We start from the raw sequence: 23,290 nt of genomic DNA, 5'->3' as shown, positions 1-23,290 counted from the left end.
GTGCCTATCTCAAAGCACACCTGCATCAAAACACACTTCTCATCCAATATTGTCTTCATCTGCGGGCCTTCCACACAGACAGCGAATGACATCAACGCCTGTAGCTTCATCTTACTGATGTCTGCGGTGGTTGGCCCAGGATGAGACAGGGGATAGCCCTCAGTATGTAGCTACTGAATGCATGAATCACCTGAAGCCCACTGAGTCTGTGAAATCTTCCTTGATCCACTCCGGCAGAAGTAGTTCTTCCTCTAAACAGCCTCAGCTCTTTAATCCCTAACTATTGCCTACTTTAGAATCCAGGAAGGAATAAGAGACAACCATCTTATCGATGGGCTTCCCTGGTGGCTCAAATGGTAAAGTGTCTGCCTGCAATGCAGGAGACCCGGGTTCGATTCCTGGGTCAGGAAGATCCCCTGGAGAAGGAAATGGCAATCCACTCCAGCACTCTTGCCTGGAAAATCCCATGGACAGAGGAGCCTGATAGGTTATAGTCCATGGGGTTGCAAAGAGTCAGACAGGACTGAGCAACTTCACTTCACTTATCAAATCAGCTCCTCCTAAGCAACAGTCCATGTTTTACTAAACTTGGATTAAACTTTTACTAAAGGTCTCTCTCCCGGCCCTTAACTTAGCTCCTTACCTTTAGTAAGCTCTCAAATGTGTGTCAAATAAATCTCTAAGTAACTCTACATGTAATTCTACAATTCAATTCTTCCAGTTCCTTTTTCCTGGGCTAGGTAACCAAAACCATACCTCATTCTGACATCTGCAAATGGATGTTATTAAAGAAGTGGAAAAGGAATGGTTCAGAAGCACAGGCAGTTATCCAATGACAATTTTTACTTTAGACATGAATAATTTGAGAAATTTTCTACTACTTCCAATGGATTATTTCCAAATGATGGGCATGGTAAACAAAATGTAATTTAAAACATGCTATATACCAAGGATGCTATCATGGATCCTGGTAAAATACCATTTCAAAGTTCAAACACTTATCAAGAACTGTTCTTCATGAGGAGGAGGCTTTTTCCTTATGGCCAGCAACAATCCTGCCAGTAGGTTTAAAGATTAGGAAACCGTGGCTCAGAAAACTTAAATAAAATATCTAGTATGTCATGGGAGAAGGCAATGGCACCCCACTCCAATACTGTTGCCTGGAAAATCCCATGGACGGAGGAGCCTGGTAGGCTGCAGTCCATGGGGTTGCTAAGAGTCAGACACGACTGAGCGACTTCACTTTCACTTTTTACTTTCATGCATTGGAGAAGGAAATGGCAACCCACTCCAGTGTCCTTGCCTGGAGAATCCCATGGACGGAGAAGCCTGGTAGGCTGCAGTCCATGGGGTCGCACAGAGTCGGACACGACTGAAGCGACTTAGCAGCAGCAGTATGTCATAGTTGGTGAGTCACAGGAAAGAGTCCTGAACCCACATGTGTTGGGGACAAAACCCAAATTATATTCTTTGGCACTGACTCCTTAACTTCAGCCATAGCTCTGATAGTTAATCCTATAGCTGACAGTAAATAAAAGATACACATGCTTTGATTTTTTAAGTCTCTCTGAACAGAAAAATGGAGAAGGCGATGGCACCCCACTCCAGTACTCTTGCCTGGAAAATCCCATGGACGGAGGAGCCTGGTAGGCTGCAGTCCATGGGGTCGTGAAGAGTCGGACACGACTGAGCGACTTCACTTTCACTTTTCACTTTCATGCATTGGAGAAGGAAATGGCAACCCACTCCAGTGTTCTTGCCTGGAGAATCCCAGGGACGGGGGAGCCTGGTGGGCTGCCGTCCATGGGGTTGCAGAGTCGGACACGACTAAAGCGACTTAGCAGAACAGAAAAAAGTCTTAACATTCATTTCTAGAACTATCAAGTTTGTTCCCAAATGGTTTTATTAAAATCTCCCCTTAAAGACACTTTCTCTGACATGTAAAAATATAAAGTACATTGTCTTTTTGGTACCAAATCCATAAAACAGAATTACACATATTTCACCAAAAATTTCCAGTTAAGTATCATAAGGATGATTTGTCAGGTGACATTGTTCACTTTCAAGAATATTTAAAACAAGAAACTCCTTATGCACCAAAATCATAGCATGAGCACTCCTAGGTGCTAGTACAACATCTTACATATGCTACACAATAAAAATATTTCTTACCTGATTTTTCCATGGAGAATTAATGAATATGAGACACAACTCCCTCAGGTTAATGATAGGATGGTGTTAGTAATTTCATTTGGTGGATTTTTTTTTTTTGCTTCTTTAAGTATTAAAAATATAAACTGTCCTTTAGGTTAGAATGGAGGTCAATTTATTAGATTTGTAAAACAGAAGAAAGCAATTATAAACTGAAATGGAAAAGTTTAATGTAAGAACTGAAAACAAAATTATGAACAGAATAAACACATCTCTAAGGAATACAGCTTCCCCCCAAAAGCAACTCAAGAACAGAACTAGTGTTAAGTTTTATTAATAACTTTATAAAGTTATTATTTAGAAGTATGCCTTTCAAGACATAGATTAGCCGAAATTATTTCAAAAAAAATGTTCATCTAACCTTTGAGCTGGCACCTTATCCTGGCTATTCTCTGCCTTAAGACGTAGAAAGCTGCAAAACAAATGTCCAAAAAAAGAAATTCCAGATCTTTTCTCTGTAAGGAGGCTGGACTTGGGTATTTATCAACTTGTTACATTCCCGGAGACTTACATATTTGCAACTTTCAGTGCTTTTCTGAAACAAACAAAAAAAATCTAGGACATGTTCAAAATAGTAATATTTCAGTCACCATTTTGTCATTAAAAAACATTCTGTCACAAAAATATTCACCAATAATTGAAGTTGTGCTATTCTTTCATAGTTCAAATTCTAAATTAAAATATTTCAGACCTCTAGTGACATTGTACCTTGCAATCCAATTTTTAATCTTCAGAATATTAATGTTTGGTTCCAAGAGACAGTATCCTTTTATTTACATGAGTATTGGACAAAATATCTGAAAAAAAATTAAAACTTTTGATCAATTAGTAACCAAGGCTGGTAGTTTTTTAAATTGATATTATTTTTTACTTACCTGTTTCTTACATACTGTGTTTCCCTTTTCTCTCCAACTTTGAGAAGGAAATATTAAAGTTTTTTTTTCTTTTCCTTCCACAGCATTTTCTTCTGGCATGGCTGCTTTGGTTGTCAATAGCAACAGGAATTAGAGGGAAAGCTCAGCCATTTCACTCGAAGATACAAATAACCCAGTGCAATGAAAGTAAATGGAAGAAACTTGAAACACTACTAGTAATGGTCAGGGTTCGACCAGCCTAGAAATCCTAGAGGTAAGGGAAGAGGTGATTTTATTACTTCTTCTTTGGATCATGCCTTTATAGCATAAAACATTAGTCTTCTTTAAAGCACAAAATATTCGCTTTAACTGTCCATTTGTGTTATTTGTTTGTATAATTTAAAGCAAGGTGAATAGAGCCTTCTTTGGGGTAGTATCAGAAAAAAAAAACTGTAAGTCCAATCTGACTCAAACTAGCAGTTTATCGATCCAGAATGATTGCTTTATACTTTTAAAGGCACACATAACATTTGCTTTTTAGAGTATTATTTTCATGTCCATTGGGTTTACAAGTTAGCATGTTGTTTTTGTTATTGTTCCTAACTTTAAAAGAACTCCTGACCTTGATACATTTCTTAAAATAATGAAATATATCAGGCACAATCTAAGCAAAAAGCTGAAAATAAATCAAAGCATAAATTGCAAATTATATTCTGGATCGCATATTAAGGAAAACCATGACTATGGTTATGTATGAGAAGGAAAAATATAAAAGGATACTGTTTCTTTAATACTCTTTAAATGTCAATTTTGAATAATCTATCAATAAAAAATATTAAATGATTTAAAATAAAAGTGAAATAAGCTAATAAAGAATAGCAAACATCATTATTTTCTAACTAGTTATGTTAGTACCAAGCAGCCAAACAGTTCTGTATAGTTTATTTTTGTCTCATAATATCTTAGTTGAGTCACATTTCTCCTACTTCCCTTAAATCAGTGTTGACACACATAGATTTATCAAGTTTTATGGTATTGGTATCTATTAAATAAGATAATTAATTAATATTAAATAAACCCATTAAATAAGACTTCCAGAATGAAATTTTAGCCGAGGTCCCATCTTCTAAAATTTGCATTTTAAAACTATACAAAACTGCATTTTAAATCAAAGCAATGTTAAACTTGGAGTAATTATTTCCAGGAAGTTTCTGGAATCTATTCTCTAATGATGTGTAAGAAAATGTTCATAGGCAACCATCACCACAATTTTTGTGAAAGCTGCCAAAAATAAATGCCCTACATGTATTTTTTGTGTGGTATAAACCCCTCGGTGAAAAGCACTAAAATAGGATTCATTCGTAGCACATAATATAGAAACGCCTGTTCATTTTCTCCTGATGATCAGTTTTCCAACAGCCACTATAAAAAGCCATAGTGTTTAATACATGCAATCTTGCCAGCTCCAAGCCACCCAGTGAGAATTCTCAACTGCAGAAGTCTCTCCTGAGACTTGCCCCAGACCACTGCTTCAGTACACCTGAGGGTTCCCAGTGACACTCTGACTTTACAGACAGGTCTCCGTGATTATTAGGCATCCTTAAACATCATAAGCACTCTGATGACTTTATAAAATTGTAACTAACATAAACCAGAGAAGCTAAACAATTTGGGGATGTCTTTTCTTGCCTGCTAAACACAGGTCACAGATTTGGAGTCCATTCTGGGCCCTGGGCAGAGTTAGGTAAAATAAGGGATAAGAAACCCAAAGGAATTGAGCCTCTGTATTATCCAAAGGGATCCCTATCTTACGGTGTATCATCACACAGCCTCTGAAGCATGATACACGCACTTCCTTCAAGGCAATAAATCCAGGCTCCCAGATGAAAGGGACTGGTCCTCCCAGACTTTGCACCTCTATCTTCCAACCTTAATCTCCAGCTGGAAAAAGCAGTAACTCTAAGATGTTCTCTATGTCCCAACCCAAAATTTCATGTATCTCTCATTGTCAAAAAAGTTAATATTAGCCCAGGAAACACTATTTATAGACAGTTCTCCAACTCTGCATGTTTATTAAAGCAACATCCAAGACAACAGATCCCATGAATAGAATTTTGAGTAACAATCTGGAATCTTTCCACTCCTTTATAAGTATTTAAGTTACAAAATTCATCAAACCTCAACACAAGATTAGAGAATAGAACATTTAACAAATCTACAAATTATCTCTTCATAATTTTGTATTTTCATTTTAATTGCTTAAAAAACAAAACAAAACAAAAACACAATTCTGCCTTAATTAGGAAATAAGCTATACAGGACCATACACAAAGATGTAATTTTGAACCATACACAAAGATGTAATGAACTTTTTAATTCATCAGTGATTTAAAAACAATCTAAGGGACAAAAGAACTTGAAACTAACCTTATCAATATGAAACACCATGAAATATTTATGTAATCAGATGAACTTAGGACAATTTATCTAGTAGAAACTATCACCATAGTAAATTATATAAAATCATGTACCCTAACCCATGTATATTAAAAAAAAAATACATTTAAGTATAAGCTGCAATTTGTGTTTTTCTATTACTTGCTATTTGTTGGCATGAAAGCATTTGGACAGTAGATTTCAAGTACCTACAAAACCTTAACAGTGAAAGAAAACAGGAGGTCACAAAGGCTTTAGAAAAATATTTTGGGTGGCATGAAGCTAATATTCAGAAAGTCTATCCAAGGAGTTAGTTTCTGTGCTAAACACACACCTCTGACCGTTTAAGGATTTTTCATAGAAACTGAGTTTGAAAACTCTGATCTATGAAAACAAGGCTAAAGTTTTGTAAAACAGCATTGTTTTCAGCAAAGTTAAGCATAAATCCAAAAATATTAGTTTCTTCATTTGTGTACATCAGTGCAAATTTTAACTGTGATGACATAGTTCCTAAAAGTTGAGAATAAGTCAGCAATATTTACAAAGGACAACTTTAACCTTGTGATTTAATGATGTTATAATAGGAAAACAATGTCAGATTTGGAGAATTTATATCGTTAATCTACAGGACAGTTAAAGACATATTGACCAAATTAAATGTTCAGTTTTAAATTTTATTTGATTCTAGAATACCCTTATTTGAATCATCTACAGCAAATCTTTAGTCTTAACTTGTATTTCCCTGGCATCTAGTACCTATGAAGACTGTCTCCAGCCTTTGGTTAAATATGGCAAAAAAAATGAGGGCTTCTAGCTAAATATAATTAAAAAGAAAACTGTTTCTTCTACAAAATCAACTACAATTAAGCTAAGAAGCCAACTTAATTATTCATATCTCTTTTTGCTTCAATCAGATAAGAATAACAAATTGACTTGTGCTTCATAGGCTAAGGTAAAACTACAATTCTTGAGAATATTTATGAAAGAATATGTAACAACACATGGGTATCTGACATTATTTTAACATATAATAGTACTTTATCACATCTAGGCTACAATGTATTCCTTTATGCTGGCTTTGTTAGGAATTTTATTAGTAATTATATTATGACCATAATTATCTGAATTAGGCACTACCAGTAACTTAAGTGGTAAAACTGGAAAATTTTAAATGAAGCTTTAGTGCATTAAAATGCACTAAATATAATTTAAAATGCACAAGTTTCTTTATATTTGACATTACTTAACTGAACTCTGTACCTTGCAATGCACCAGTTTTTAAGTAACTAGATCCATATTTTGCAACCAGTTTGCTCTGGTCAATTTCCAGGGATACACCGTCAATCCCATTAAGTCTATGCTAACAAGTTGGTGATGGACCAGGAGGCCTGGCCTGCTGCGATGCATGGGGTCGCAAAGAGTTGGACACGATTGAGCGACTGAACTGAAATGAACAATATTTTGCTATGGGCAGTGATTGATACCACTTTTAAATTTTTTCAAACCAAATTATCTTCGCTTAATTCTTTGAGAACTGATCATTTATTAATCCCCACAAAGAAGTGTAAGATCTTGGCCCTGGCAATGTAAACTCCTTGGCTCCCCTACAGGTTGATACAAGGTGGCAATTTTTGGACAGGTTAGATTCTCGGTTGGTGCTGATCTTTGAGGGAAGGCATTCAAAACCCCTTTCTGTGTTTCTCCTAAAGAGGTGGGGGACTTACTGGATTGGTGCCCTCTCAAGATACATGGTGAGTCCTCTTCTTTTTTGAGAGAGAGAGAGACTGATACAGAGTGATTCTCCTGGGCATATGTGTCCCCAGAGTTTCAGGTTCCAACGCCACTGGAGCTTCAGGAGTCCCTGAGAATTAGCCTTTCCTCATGTGTGTGTGTGCTAAGTCACTTCAGTTGTGTCTGACTCTTTGTGACCCCATGGACTGTAGCCCGCCAGGCTCCTCTGTCCATGGGATTTCCCAGGCAAGAATACTGGAGTGGGTTGCCATTTCCTCCTCCACAGGATCTTCTTGACCCAGGGATCAAACCCGCATCTCTTATGTCTCCTGCACTGGCAGGCAGGTTCTTTACCACTAGCCCCACCTGGGAAGGCCAGGCAGGCTTTCCTCAGGCCCCAGTGAAGGTAAGTTTGTGTCTGGATGGTGACCTGAGACCCTGTTTTGAGTCTATTCAGGTCTAAGTAGCTTATTTAAAGCAGCCTTCCATGAGATGCAGGTGAACTAAAATAAAAACTAAGAGTCATTTTGGCTCCTCTGCACATGTATAACAATCAGGAGCTTTGGGGAAATGAACACTGGTCAAAGATTTTGTTGTTTCTTGGCTCACTGGCCCTTATTCCATGTTACAGCGTAAGTAGGATAAATGATGCATTCGTGCCTCACCACTTATGCCAAGTCATAATTTGCGCAAAAAGGAGAAAGTACATACAAAATGATAATGACTTTCACACTGATGTTCAATGAATACAAAAATAATAACTCATTAAAATTGATACAAAAAAATTCTCCCACTGATTTCTTTGCAGAGCCTCTGATTATACTGGATCCTGCTGCTGCTGTCCCTTCAGTCATGTCCGACTCTGTGCGACCCCATAGACGGCAGCCCACCAGGCTTCCCCGTCCCTGGGATTCTCCAGGCAAGAACACTGGAGTGGGTTGCCATTTCCTTCTCCAATGCATGAAAGTGAAAAGTGAAAGTGAAGCCGCTCAGTCGTGTCCGACTCTTAGCGACCCCATGGACTGCAGCCCACCAGGCTCCTCTGTCCATGGATTTTCCAGGCAAGAGTACTGGAGTGGGGTGCCATTGCCTTCTCCGATACTGGATCCTAGGAGACATCTATCTGTATTCCATTCCCAGTGCCTCTAGGTACCAACTCCATCAAATGCTGACTGATCTTAAAATACATGGGCTAAAAAAGTAAAGATATATGGTTAGCTTTTAATTAATATTACAGAAAACTTGACATTGTTAGAGATCCTAACTTGAAACTGTCTGGTCTAACCAAAATCTAATTGGTTCATCCAATTAGTCCATCCAAAATCCCATATAGTTAACCCATTGCTGCCAGATATTCTGGAATGAATCAAGCTGAGCCATCAGAAAGCTCAGTGTGTGACTCAAATTATACCATATATATATATATATTTTTTAAATTATTTTCCATTATAAGTTATTACAAGGTATTGACTATATTCCCTGCACTATGCAGTAAAACTTTGTTGCTTGTTGCATACTTATTTTTTAAATTAGAAATCTAGCATTCTATTCATGCTAAGTCAAACAAACACACAAAAAAAGGAAAGAATTCTACTTTTTAAAATTCAGTAATGTGTATCTTTTTGCCAGTTTTTCTAAATGTCCCATGGACATCTAATAACAACATATGAGAAACAAAATTTTAAATATATTTGTGTAAGATATAAGATTAATATAAATATAAATAGAAATCTATTATGTTTAAATTATTAATGACATCATTCAAGATGCTCCTATTCTTATTTTTTTCTGTACCTGATAAAATATTCAGAGAAATGTTAATGTGTCTTACTCTGATCATATATTTTTTTCTTTTCCCCTATATTTCTTCTGACTTTTGCTGTACATATCTTTTGTTCCTTTGTTGTTAGGCGTCTAATGGTTTATGATGTCTATCTTCTTCATAAATTGTACCTTTTATCATTAAAAATATTCATCTTTGTTTCATTTAAAAAGAAAGAAAGAAAAAAAATGGACAGCTCAGTGTGTATAATGTTTCTTAAGCTGCATATTGAATAGTTTTCTACGAACTGCACTTCTCGAGTAAAGGCCTCATCTTAGGCTGGCCTTCTTTTTTGGAACAGCTTCACAAAACCACCACTAGTTCATGGTAAAAATGTTGCTGTGGCCCCTTCCACTCCATCATTCACCCCTCTTCTCTAAATACCACATGAAAGTCTTTCAGAACTGTATGTGGTAAAAGCCATAATTTCCCCCAAATAACTGGCTTGCTTCTTCCCTAACAAACAAGAAGAATTATATGAGCAATGAAAATTCCCTTTTCTCTTTGGCTAGGAAAAACTAAGAGCCAAATTGTACAACAGAATTTGACTCCTATGGCTTACGTGTCTGCATTTATTAACTCTCCTCCCATCTTAAATTTTGTTCTATCCTTTTTCTTCCTCTAGACTTTGTTAATTCTATTTTCCTATTTTAAGGCACTCATTCCTGGAAACCACATCCTTTTCCAAACAAGGTAGGACATAAAACCATAGAAATAAATCCATTCTACTTGTCTTTTAAGGTATCTTCTAAGGAGCCAAAAATAGAAAGTGACTAAATGGAAGGTTTATGTTCAGTAATATTATCCATGACTTAATCTCCTTTAAGTTACATGTTTTATACAAGAAATTTTATAAAAATAAAATGAGAACTATTTAGTAACTGTACTTACATAAAAACAGAATGACTCTCTAATTCCCGCACATCTGTATGTATACAATAGTGATGATGAATATGTAAAGGTATTCACTACAGCTTATTTTGTAAAAACAAAGCACTGAAGACCATCTAAATATACATAAATAGGGGATTTTTTAATTAATTAATTTAAAATTAATTATGGTGCATCCACATCCAATTTACCTTGGTTCATAGACCTAAAATTCCAGGTTCCTATGCAATATTGTTCTTTACAGCATCAAACTTTACTTTCACCACCAGGCATGTCCACAGCTGAGCAGCATTTCTGCTTTAGCCCAGACTCTTCCTTCTTTCTGGAGCTATTTCTCCACTCTTCCTCAGTAGCATACTGGACACCTACCAACCTGAGGGGCTCATCTTCTGATGTCATATGCCTTTTCATACTGTTCATGGGGTTCTCAAGGCAAGAATACTGAAATGGTTTTCCATTCCTTTCTCCAGTGGAATGGAGGAATTTAAATTAGATGACCATTATACCTACTGCTGTGGGCAAAAATCCCTTAGAAGAAATGGAGTAGCCCTCATAGTCAACAAGAGAGTCTGAAATGCAGTACTTGGGTGCAATCTTGGAAAACAACAGAATGATATTGGTTTGTTTCCAAGGCAAACCATTCAACATCGCAGTAATCCAAGTCTATGCCCCTACCACCCACTTCTTCATAGAAAAAGTCTATGCCTTCTTCTTTCAAAGAAGCTGAAGTTGATCAGTTCTATGAAAACCTATAAGACCTTCTAGAACTAACACCAAAAAAGAAGATGTCCTTTTCATCACAGGGGACTGGAATGCCAAAGTGAGAAGTCAGGAGATACCTGGAATAAAAGGCAAGTTTGCCCTTGGAGTACAAAATGAAGAAGGGCAAAGGCTAACAGAGTTTTGTCAAGAGAACGCACTGGTCATAGGAAAACCCTCCTCCAACAACACAAGAGAAGACTCTACACATGTACACCACTAGATGATTAATACCAAAATCAGACTGATTATATTCTTTGCAGCCAAAGATAGAGAAGCTCTATACAGTCAGCAAAAAACAAGATCTGGAGCTGACTGTGGCTCAGATCATCAGTTTCTTATTGCAAAATTCAGGCTTAAATTCAAGAAAGCAGGGAAAACCATTAGACCATTCAGGTATGGCCTAAATCAAATCCCTTATGATTATACAGCATAAATGACAAATTGATTCAAGGGATTAGATCTGATAGAGTGCCTGAATAACTATGGACCAAGGTTTGCAATATTGTACAGGAGGTGGTGACCAAAACTATCCCCAAGAAAAAGCAATGCAAGAAGGCAACGTGGCTGTTTGTAGAGGCCTTAGAAATAGCTGAGAAAAGAAGAGAAGCAAAAGGTAAAGGAGAAAGGAAAAGATATCCCCAAATGAATGCAGAATTTCAGGGAATAGCAAAGAGAGATAAGAAAGCCTTCTTAAGTGAACAATACAAAGAAATAGAGGAAAACAATAGAATGGGAGAGACTAGAGATCTCTTCAAGAAAATTAGAGATGTCAAGGGAACATTTCATGCAAAGATGGGCACAATAAAGGACAGAAATGGCGAGTACCTAACAGAAGCAGAAGATATTAAGAAGAGGTGGCAAGAATACACAGAAGAACTGTAGAAAAAATATCTTCATGACCCAGATAACCATGATGGTGTGATCACTCTCACTTAGAGCCAGACATCCTGGTGTGTGAAGTCAAGTGGGCCTTAGGAAGCATCACTATGAACAAAGCTAGTGGAGGTGATGGAATTCCAGCTGAGCTACTTCAAATCCTAAAAGGTGATGCCATTAAAATGCTGCACTCAATACATCAAATTTGGAAAACTCACCACTAGAGTCTAGAAAGGGTCTAGAAAGGGTCAGTTTTCTTTCCAGTCCCAAAGAAAAGCAATGCCAAAAAATGTACAATTGTGCTCATTTCACATGCTAGCAAGGTCATGCTCAAAATCTTTCCAGCTAGGCTTCAACAGTACGTGAACTGAGAACTTCCAGATGTATAAGCTGAATTTAGAAGAGGCAGAGGAACCACAGGTCAAATTGCCAACATTCACTGGATCATAGAAAGAGCAAGAGAATTTAAAAAACCTACTTCTGCTTCATTGACTATGCTAAAGCCTTTGATGTTGATTACAACAAACCTTAGGAATTCTTAAAGAGATGGAATACCAGACCACCTTACCTGTCTCTTGAGAAACGTATATGTAGGACTAAAAGCAACAGTTAGAACCAGACATGGAACAACAGACTGGCCCCAAACTGGGAAAGGATTACATCAAGGCTGTATATTGTCATTCTGCTTATATAACTTATATGCAGAGTACATCATTTAAAATACTGGGTTGAATGAATCACAAGTTGGAATCAAGATTCCTGGGAGAAATATCAACAACCTCAGATATGAAAATGTATCACTCTAATGGCAGAAAGCAAAGAGGAACTAGAGAGTCTCTTGATGAGGGTGAAAGAAGAGAGTGAAAAAGTTGGCTTAAAACTGAACATTCCAAAAACGAAGATCATGGCATCTGATTCCATCACTTCATGGCAAATAGATGGGGAAAAAGTGGAAACAGTGACAGACTTTATTTTCTTGGGCTCCAGAATCACTGTAGATGGTGACTGCAGCCATGAAATTAAAAGATGCTTGCTTCTTGGAAGAAAAACATAACCAACCTAGACAGTGTGTCCAAAAGCTGAGATTACTTTGCCAACAAAGGTCCATCTAGTCAAAGCTGTTGTTTTTCCAGTAGTCATGTATGGATGTGAGAGTTGGCCCATGAAGAAGGCTAATCACTGAAGAACTGATGCTTCTGAACTGTGGTGTTGGAGAAAACTCTGGAGAGTCCCTTGGATAGCAAGGAGATCAAACCAGTCAATCCTAAAGGAAATAAATCCTGAATATTTATTGCAAGGACTGATGCTGAAGATGAAGCTCCAAATACTTTGGCCATCTAATGCAAAGAGCTGATTCACTGGAAAAGATCGGATGCTAGGAAAGATTAAGGGCAGGAGGAAAAGGGGATGGCAGAGGATGAGATGGTTAGATAGCATCACTGACTCAATGAACATGAGTCTGAGCAAATTCCAGAAAATAGTGAAGGACAGGGAAGCCTGAAGCGCTGCTGTTCATAGGATTGCAAAGAGTTGGACACGACTCAGCGACTGAACAATAACATGGTAATCCATATTTAGAAGAATGAGCCAGGCTTACATGAATTGATAAGGACTAGCCTCCAAAATGTAGTATTATATGAAAAAAGAAGGTACAGACTAGGTTTACTTCATGCCATTACTTTATGAACAGGAAGACTTTTGATTAATCTATTATAACATAGTCATATGGTGGAATATCAATGCTATGTCACTTCAGTCGTGTCCGACTCTGTGCGACCCCATAGATGGCAGCCCTCCAGGCTCCCCCGTCCCTGGGATTCTCCAGGCAAGAACACTAGAGTGGGTTGCCATTTCCTTCTCCAATGCATGAAGGTGAAAAGTGGAAGTGAAGTCGCTCAGTTGTGTCTGACTCTTATCGACCCCATGGACTGCAGCCCAACAGGCTCCTCCGTCCATGGGATTTTCCAGGCAAGAGTACTGGAGTGGGGTGCCATTGCCTTCTCCAATGGTGGAATACTACACATTCATTAAAAAATGATCAATTGTTTCATGTACTGATGATAAAGAAAGACCTTCAAGATGCATTTTTAAGAAGGTAAAATGGGGTATATAGTATGCTTTCATTTGCATTAAAGAGGTAGGGGTGGAGATACACAGGAATTTTCCCACAAATATGTAAAATATTTCTGAAAAGTATACAAAAACCTGGTAATATTGTCTAACAAGGGGTATTTAAGGACCTGAACACACTCTTATAAAATAAAATATATATTTTTTAAAAATTAGTGGGAAAAAATTTTAAACCTGCACAAAATTGCTGGGAGAGACACAAAAATATCCACTATAGTTACGGGAGTGGGAAGTAATGAGAATTAAGGCTAAGAATGCTCCTCCTCTTCCCTTTCATCTCCCCTGTGGATATCTTCCATTATTCACCGAAGGAAACTGCAGAATCACTCAGCATCACTGGATTGTCATTTTAAACGCATGCGGTTGGTTCAATTGACTGAAAATGCAGATAACATGAACTCTACATCTGAAAACTGCCATTACAATTGCCACAGGAGGGGAGGGTGAGGAGTACACCTACATTTTTCAAAGCTTATCAAAAAATTTTGAAGGCGGAAACAGTGTCGTTTCTGGGCTAGAAGCGGCTCCTTGGGACCAGATGTGCATATGCTTCCAGGCAGCATCTCCATGTGGCAGGTATTTGAGGGCAGATGAAGCAGCTGAACTTCCAGCCACTAAAGTGCTTCCTTTCACTTGACCTGATATCCCAGGCTGAGAAGTGCTAACATTTCTGGTCTATAAAGGTTAAGACCCGCCCAGATTAACTGAAATGGGGATCTTAGGAGCATGCTAAGTTGCTTCAGTCAGGTCCGTCTTTGTGCAACCCTGCGGACTGCAGCCTGCAGGCTGTGTCCAGGGGATTCTCCAGGCATGAATACTGGAGTGGGTTGCCATACCCTCCTCTAGGGGATCTTCTCGACCCTGGGATGAAATCCCCGTCTCTTATATCTCCCGCATTGGCAGGCAGGTTCTTTACCCCTAGCACTACCTGGGAAGCCCTCTAAGGAAATTAGTAGCTCTCAATAGTAAGATATAAAGATCAGTTCTAATCAAGGGAAAGAATGAATGAACAAGGTAATTTCTCTGAACCTTGACTTGCAAGAAGACTCATCCTCCAAAACCACCTATGTGAAAAAGTCAAACTCCTTCAGCGCTGATTTTGGTGTGGAATCTACATTCCAGGACCACTTGAAGTTACCTAAAGTACATGCCATTCTTAAATAACTTTTTCATGGAAAGTGGATGGTTTGGTTTATCTTGAAGACTACTTCCTAAGGATGTGGAAATTCAGATTGAGGGCTGAAAGTAGTTATAAGATGGTCCACAGTCTAGCATTTATTCCTACCTCCAAAAATAAACCATGACATTTTGCATTCTCACCCCAAGATTAGAGGAGGAAGCTGATAAACATTAAGACAGTGAAGCATGCTCAACTCCATTAAGCTGGTCCAGGACCTGCTGGCAGTCTTCAACACGGCTCTGAGCAGCACAGCCCACCTTGAGATTCCCAGCCACTCCTGGGGGGATGTATACAGTTGTATGGGTATAGAAAACTGCTTCATCCATAAAATGGATTCATGTCCAACGCAGGCTGCCACAGCTGTTCACCACTAAGGGAAAGGCACTCACTAGAACAGTGTGGGAACACTAGAGGTGGCCTTCAAAATCACTTCCGGTGTTTCTCGTTTACTCTTATTTTAAAAAGGATTCAAAATCCAAATAATCCCAGAAGGGTATAATCTATGTATTTTGTGACTAGGGACATGAAATCAATGACTAACATAGGGAGCGAAAATGAACAAATCATGTTCCTTTTATGAGGCTGGATTTCTGAAACCAGACGTGAATGAGGAATAAAATATGAATTTTAAGTGTTTCATTTACTGTATCAAAATTTTCTGCTTCAACTAATAACCATTTCATTTGACATACAGCAATAATACATTCAATAATTTGCTCATCATTCTTTCTAGTGATGCACAATCATTAGCCATAATGCATATCATCCAAATGAAATTATTGGAGGTACAACTCCAAAACAGTTTCAGAATGAATTACTGTTTCTCAGTCCTTGAGTTAGTCCTTGAACTAACCTGTAAGTTTATCAAGCACTTTTAAGAATCCAGAATTTTCACTTTACATGGCAATTGTACAGTTGTAGCCTGTACTAGGAGAAGGCAATGGCACCCCACTCCAGTACTCTTGCCTGGAAAATCCCATGGACAGAGGAGCCTGGTAGGCTGAAGTCTATGGGGTCACTAACAGTCGGACCCGACTGAGTGACTACACTTTCACTTTTCACTTTCATGCATTGGAGAAGGAAATGGCAACCCACTCCGGTGTTCTTACCTGGAGAATCCCAGGGATGGGGGAGCCTGGTGGGCAGCCATCTATGGGGTCGCACAGAGTCGGACATGACTGAAGCGACTTAGCAGCAGCAGCAGCAGCCTTTACTAACTTCGGGGCGGGGGACGGTAGGAGGAAATGAGGTTTAGAACTAGTAAAGTAAAATCAAACTTTAGGTGTGGGTTTTATTTCTCACCAAAATCTCCAAAGAAACATAACAAAATTCCCACAGTTTTTCCTGGTCTTAAGAATAATTGCTCAAGGACAGCCAAAGAACTCAGAAACTTAATAGCTTTGTTGAAACCTAGAACTAGTTGCATTTTGAATTTTTCTTCACACCTTTACAAAGTGCTTTCAACAGAAACACTATTGTTACAGCCACATAGAGAGCCAAACCTCCCAGGAAACAGAAAAACAACCATACAGAAATGCAATGTCTAGATCCTGTATACTTTAAAAAATAAAGGAAGTTCTCAGGTGGGATTTAGAGCTGCAGGGCACCTTAGAAATCCACTGGTAAACTGGGAAAAGTGCTGCTGAGAAATGTTAAATAGCCAAACAGGTACAAAAGTCAGAACTCCACTCAGTTGTCTCAAATTGTCTTGTGCTTTTAGTTAAGAACTGTTTCCACGGCATGCATGGCTTTTTAAAATCAGAGAAACACAGAGAAACCTTTATTACTGAGATCTCCACTTGTTAGGAGTAGAGAAATTGTTAAAGTAATTGAAATGTCTCATTAACATGATGGGGAAGTTAAGGAAGTTAAGCAGAATAACTACAGAGCAAGTAACAAGTAGTTTGTGATCCTCTGAGTGATTAACGTGCTGCGTTCTGTAAACATAGACCCATCCGGTGTGCTGCAAACATAATAGGAAACCTCCCTTTTCCAGTCCAGAGTTATATCAATAGTCAATAAAGGTAAAGTCCAAGACAGTTAATTAGAAACTCCAATTTTGAATCCTCAACATGTAGAGATCTGTTTGAGTCAAGAATACGAAACAAAGAGTCAAAGGATAGAAGGAAGATACAGGTATGACCTCTGAAAGCACAGTGAAAACGTAACCTGCCTATTTCTGGAACAGGGTGTGCTTTCCCCGGCCAGGTGGAAGTGTTGGGTGCCATGGGCAGGATGCAGGATGGTTCCTGTGCCTGCTGGGGAGCATCTCTGGTCCCTCCTTTCTTAGTCCCAGAGGAAAGCATGGGAGGTCTGGCGGAACTGTGGCTGGACTTGCAGGCTGAGCCATGCAAGCCCCATGCCAGGTGAATCGTCCATGAAAAGGTGGGCAGCAAGTGAAAATGAAATACAGCATCTTTTGGGTAAATACATATACTTGACTCACATAAATATTGAACCAAAACATCTCACATTTGCTCAACCAAATGGAATAGACACCACAGGGTCAGTGCTTTAGCCTGTGAGATCTCCCCCAACTTACACCTTTCCTAAGGGATAAACTGGGAGGTACTGCACGCAGGAGGGAATTGCTCCCTTTTGCTTTGCTGGGCTGATTTGAAGGAAAATTTCAAAGTGAATCATTCAGAAAAACAAGACCCAGGGCACCTTGTTGAGGAAGGGAGAACGCTCCTCATGGGAAAGGGACTGAGATTATACAAGGGTCAGAAAGGCAAAAACATTTTTCACATTAAATTTCCCAGAAGCTGTTTGGAATTTTTATAGGTAATCCATTACCAGATGTAACTGTTAAAGAATAGCAAGTCTATTTTCCTCGAATAAATATAGTGACAAGGGTTTAAATTTCACAAAAGCTTTCTTTAAAACCAATCAGGAGTTTTCCTTCTGTCCCCGACAAGCCTCTTTTTGGTGCTGTTCACTCCCACTTTGAGCAGACTCACCCTCAACATGCACATTTCTCTACCTGTTTATAGCAAAACAAAGACAGAGGGATCTCTGAACTGGTAAAAGATGCTGGGACCATCTGAGATTCTGCAAAAATAAAACACAGGCAAGGAAGCATCCATCGGTAAAGATCCATCTGGCCCTTTTTAAAGGCATTTTATTTTATGGCAACAAAGAGAATCTCAGAACCATTTTTTTAAAATATAGGCAGTATAAAGAACAAAGAATCTAATGGCACATAAGGACCCATCCCACAACACTGTCAACACCAGTATTCCTTTATATTTAATTTCACCAGACACACATAATAGGGTATACCTGGAGTAGTTTTCCATGCTTTACAAATGATAATTTACTTCAACTTTGTTACGGTCCTAGGAGGTATTGTACTATTTTAGATCCATTTTAGAGATGAGCAAAACAAAGCAGAGAGGGACTGAATGATCTGTTAAAGGTCACACAGCTAATAGGTGGTGGAACTAGTTAAACCCAGGGAGTCTAGCTCCAGAGTCCACATTTCCTCCATTATGCTGCCTCTCAAATTTTCATCAAATCTAAGATAAACTGGGATTTGTGAAGGATCACCTTAACACATTTATCACCATTTCAATAACTAACTCATGCCATGTTGCAGCTTCCTCGGATCCAATGCAAGAAAGAAAAAATAAATACTATCAAATACTATATTTGACTGCTTATGCAGTCTTTCAGAAACAAAATGAAGGTACAGAAAATTAGAGTGTCCCGTATCTGCTGGGAAAACTACTGCACAGAAAATGAAATGCCAGGCAATCACTTGGATGTTTAAATTTTGTCATACCACCGGACTCTACAAAGGTCTTTAAACTCATTCAAATTCAGAACTGCCAAGACAGTGTATATCAGAGCAAATTTAATTCCAAGATAAAGAGACATAAAACAGCTCTTTCTGGGGGAATTCCACAGTTGATGAACCTCTAAGAGAGTTTTCTCCTCAAAATTCTTTAAGCACAGCTGGCAGAGTGCAAATATCCTCCCACTTGCCTCTGCCGACTGCCCTGGCTCGCTGCCTTCACGGAAGGTGCGCTCCGCCAGGCAGCCTTGTCCTGGGTGGGGCTGGGGGCCTGTGCACACCCCAGAGTCCTTTGGGGGTGTTCAGAAAACAAAGGCAATGAAGGAGGTGGAAACTACCTTCCTTCCTGCCAAGAAGCTACTTATCTTTTATTCAGGAGAGGTGTGTATATTGATTGGGTCAAGAGAAGAGTCCTCTCTTCACCTTTCGCTTATCAACACCTGACTGATCTTCACATTCCACACCTGTGGCCTCCAGCTGTGCAAACACCTCTGTCCCAGTGGCAAAGTGGCGCCATAGACTATAGTCCATCAGGTACCATTCTTCTCTCTGACCATCTTCCCTTAAAAACAACGTGAAACAGACCAACCAGTAGGGGCACAGAAGCTTTACCTTGTTCTTTTGTTTACCAAAAACTGGAGTTACCACCATCTGCCTTAAATAAACTCGGCAGTGACCCAGCTGTGCAACAAGTCTGACCCAGAGGCTTGCAAGGAGCGGGCAACCAACCATGAGTCCCCTCTACTTTTTGCTCCCTAACCAGAAACATCAACCCAGGGCTGTTACTCTCCCTCTTTCACGAAGTTAGGGGCAGACATCCCCAAAGACTGAAATAACTAAGAAATGCCTAGCTCTCCAAACTGAAATTTACCTGATTCCTCACCTCGCCAACACTTCTCTAAGGCAGGCTCCTCCCTTTGCAACTCCAGCCTTTTTAACCACCCTTCCATATTTCTCTAAGCCCCTTTTTTATTACTGTTAAAAACAATGGAATACATCGAAATGAACTCAGTTCCACCATCTAACCAGACATACCAATCTAGGGATCCAAAGATATCGCAGAAATTTACTTGAATGTTTTGTGAATTTTTTGTTAGGGCAATTGGGAAAGATAAAATTTTAAGATGTAGATAAAAAAGTGGGAATGAATTTCTCAAACTTCTGGGGTGTGGCTCTGATTTCTACCATTAAATATCCATCTGTGATTATGGAAAAGGTAAAAAAAAATCAGTGTTCTGATTTGGCACTTATTACATGATGTTGACTACTCATAGAACTTCAAAATGATTTTTTTTAAGTGCTATTTGATTATACTGGGTGGTCCATTTAGAATCCAGTCAATATAATCTCACTTCAAAAAAAAAAAAAGATTTACAAATAGGCCACTTTATACAACAGCTATGGCAAGGAATTTACAAGTGCTGCAAGGTTCAGAGTTTATTTAGTGTAAATACAGTCTAGACTCATTATCTTACCCCCATCTCACAGCCCACAGCAAAGAGTAAGCCTGATGGGAAAACAAGAGCTGGAGGTCCCGAGGACAAATGCTAAAATGAGCGTCCTAGGTACCTCTGTGAATAACAAAACTGGCACCTTACTTTAGGAGGGGGGATTCCAGTTGGAAAGGGGCAGAGTAAGAGGTCAGGGGCAACTCCCACGTCAGAACCACACCAGGAAGCCTTGCTCAGTAAGGAGCCCTCCGATGTGCACAGTGAAGCCATGACTGACAGTGGACAGCCCGCCCCCCACAGATGCTGACGTCCGGGCTGATACTCACGCTGACACTGTCCCCAGGGCCGGCGGGCCCAGCCCCAGCAGCAGTCAATCCTCCCACCGTAACGACACAGGCCAATGGATGACACTATTTGCCTGGGCCACCTACCAAACAAAAAGATGCAAATTAAATAAAGACACTCTTGAAATTAAAAATAATTTCCTCATTACTTTAGAAAAACTTTTTAATAGCACCCAACAATTTTCTACGAATCCTTTTCATGCCTGAAGAAATTAAACAACAGAACACCTTCAGAGAAATGGTTCTGCTATGATCTAATTTCAAACATCAGACAGACATATATACAACAGTGCAAGAATTGAGGGGCAAAAGGAGGGGAAGATCCTTTCTTACAGGGAAATAGCACCAGCTAAAACCAAGAATTCTCAAGGCTGCCACTCACAGGATGGTTTCTGAAGTTTGAAATAAAACAGATTCCTCAAAGGCCCACACCTGTTACTGAGGGGAAGGCCAGTTTTGGCTGATTCATGGTAAACTGAAAAGTATTAAATCAGACATGTCAAAGCAGAAAAAAAAAAGTCTGCCTTGTATAAGGGGGTACCTGTGGGAAGGGGCAGAAAGAGGGGAGGTTTCTCAAAATCAAATGGAACAAAACTCTTTTTGAGATATGACTCTTCTGCAAAAAAAGTTTTCAGAAAAAAAAAATGGACTGGAGAAAGAAGACTAAATGAAACCAAGGAGAGTTTAAAGTGTAGCTAACATCTCAAGTGTCCTTGTAGTTTGAAACTTTCCTTCCTGCATCAACAATTCGTGTTACCGTCCTCTCTAACATAAATAAGGACTAAAGCAAACACTGGATTTCAGGATCCGATTTACTAACCAGATTCCACTTTGACACCTTATTTGGTACATTGGTTCCTTGTTTAGATTCACATCTACCTCGACGACTCTCCCCGCCCCCACCCCAGAGGATCAATATTTTAATCGTCTGTTTTAGATATTTTTAAGACTACATGAAAATGTATGCATAGTCATGTGATTATTTCTTGTTGCAAGAAACGCACAGGATATCCGAATGTGGGGAAATCATTGCTTTAATAAAATAAAACAGCCTCTGGCCGCTACCCACTTTTTTTTTTTTTTAACTTTACTAATCTTTTCATTCCCCTTGCCTTCATCTCCCGCTTCTGCCCCCGAGCCCAAAGGCCAAATAACCCCGAACTTTACATTTCCTGAGACTAGGTGATAAACAAGCGGCTGCGCTTTTTCTCTCCAGCGCTCCACTGGCTCCCCTCCGTTCCTTCCAGGCACAAGAAAGCCAATCAATCGTGGAATTGATTCGTTCCAAGACTGCAGGTAAAACAGGTGCGGCAGTCTCTCGGGCTGCGCGGGGGCGGGGGTGAGGGTCATTGCATGAGGGCTGACTGGGTGGCGGTGGGACCCAAGTTAAAAATCTCTCCTGGCTCCTGCTGCCTATTTTCTGCTTAAGCAGCAGCGATGGGCGCTCGGGGCAAGTCTGGTCTGTAATAGCACCGAGGTGGAGTAACCAAGCACGCCCTCCCGACACACACACATACACATGCATGCACGCACACACTCGGGAGCCGATCTGGCAGCCGGGGCGAGGGCTCCTCGCTCTGCGGTAGGAGGAGCGGCTGAGTGACAGGGGAGCGGAGCAGAGCCTGGGGTTGTTGGGACCTGTCAGAGCACGCAGCAGTCAGGCTCGCCCGAGGTCTCGGGAGCTGTGTGTGCTTACAGGCACCCACACACGCGCGCGCAGCGTCCTCCCCCCGGCCCCTCGGTCCTTATTTTGAGTCCTCCCTCCCACCAAGGAAACCAAGTGGGGAAGCAAACGGGTCTCCCTCTGGAAACACAGTGGCTTCCTCTCCCTACTCTTTGTGTGAGTCATCGTGACAGCCCCCAGGCGGGATGTGGCCCGGACCACCTGGAAGTTTCCCCACTGCAGAGCTGTCTAAAGCAAGAATTTCCCACCCAAGGGATGTCCCGCACGTCACCGCCTGTGGGGCAGCTAACCCGCGCCCTCAAAGCCCAGATGCCGGGCTCCACCTCCCTTCTCCCGCAGCCCCGACTAGGGCTCGGCGGCCCACCCCGCAGCGCAGCCTCCCCGGGTTCCCGGACGCGCAGGGGGCGCGCCCTCTAGGCCTTGGGCAGCCACTGGTGGAGACGGCTGCTCGACGGCTCTCCTCCCGCCGAGGCCGTGCGGTGGCCCCGTTTCTGGCCCGAGAGCAGAGAGATGGGACTCCAGGGCGGTGTGAAATTAGCGCTGGATAGAGCAGGAGAGGGTCCTCGGGGGGCGACTTACCTCCCGTCGAACTCCGCGGCCGCCTGCAGGTAGAGCGAGGACCCGAGCACCAGCGCCAGAAGGAAATCCATCTCGGGCGGCGAGTCCCGGGCGGAGGCTCAGCTGCAAGCGGGGAGCAGGTGGCGGGTGCTGGGGGCGCAGAAGAGGCGTGCTCAGCTCCCCCAAGGAGCTGCGGCCGCCGAGGTTACTGCTGCCCCTCTCGGAGGAGAGCCGCGCTGCGCGCAGCCGGAGCAGGTCTGATTGCAGCGTCCCGAGCCCCTCCGGCTCCCTCCCCGCGAGGGGAGGCGCTGCCCGGGAAGCCGCGCCGCCTGCGGGGAGGGGCGCAGGGGCGGGGGGCGCGCGTGCGCTCGGCTTGCCGCCCTCGGGTCCCCGGGTGAGGGGTGGAGGGCGCCCGGCCCTTCGGCGGGAAGCTCGGGGGCGGGGGCACTGCAGGAAGGCAGAGTCTCTTGGGGACCAGCCAAGCGGGGCGAGCGCCAGGCTGGGAGAAAAGTTGCCAGCCCGGCCTGGACCAGGGAGAGCAGGGTGCTCAGCAGGAAAGTCTGA

General features: G+C 40.9%; 1 protein-coding gene across 14 annotated transcripts in view; it reads right to left on the bottom strand.

Moving 5' to 3' along the window:
* The window catches only part of NPNT (nephronectin), an 80,831-nt gene extending 57,946 nt beyond the window's left edge, over nt 1-22,885 (bottom strand). For 5 of the 14 annotated variants that reach the window (XM_055587877.1, XM_055587886.1, XM_055587882.1 and 2 more), the window contains exons 1-3: nt 22,748-22,885; nt 20,467-20,567; nt 2,573-2,623 (exon numbers count right to left, since the gene is read on the bottom strand). In XM_055587877.1, the coding sequence (XP_055443852.1) occupies nt 2,573-2,623; nt 20,467-20,567; nt 22,748-22,818 (223 nt within the window). In that variant the 5' untranslated portion in view covers nt 22,819-22,885. Of the gene's footprint in view, nt 1-2,572; nt 2,624-2,919; nt 3,009-3,086; nt 3,334-20,466; nt 20,568-20,817; nt 21,006-21,651; nt 21,757-22,017; nt 22,219-22,747 lie in introns of those variants that run through there. The other 9 variants (XM_055587878.1, XM_055587883.1, XM_055587889.1 and 6 more) reach the window with 8 other exon arrangements.
* Between the last annotated feature and the right edge of the window lie 405 nt (nt 22,886-23,290).

This window comes from Bubalus kerabau, chromosome 7, assembly GCF_029407905.1.
Source record: "Bubalus kerabau isolate K-KA32 ecotype Philippines breed swamp buffalo chromosome 7, PCC_UOA_SB_1v2, whole genome shotgun sequence".
NCBI lineage: Eukaryota > Metazoa > Chordata > Mammalia > Artiodactyla > Bovidae > Bubalus > Bubalus kerabau.
Note: the sequence above shows the minus strand (reverse complement) of the source record. Positions and strands in the feature narration are given on the sequence as shown.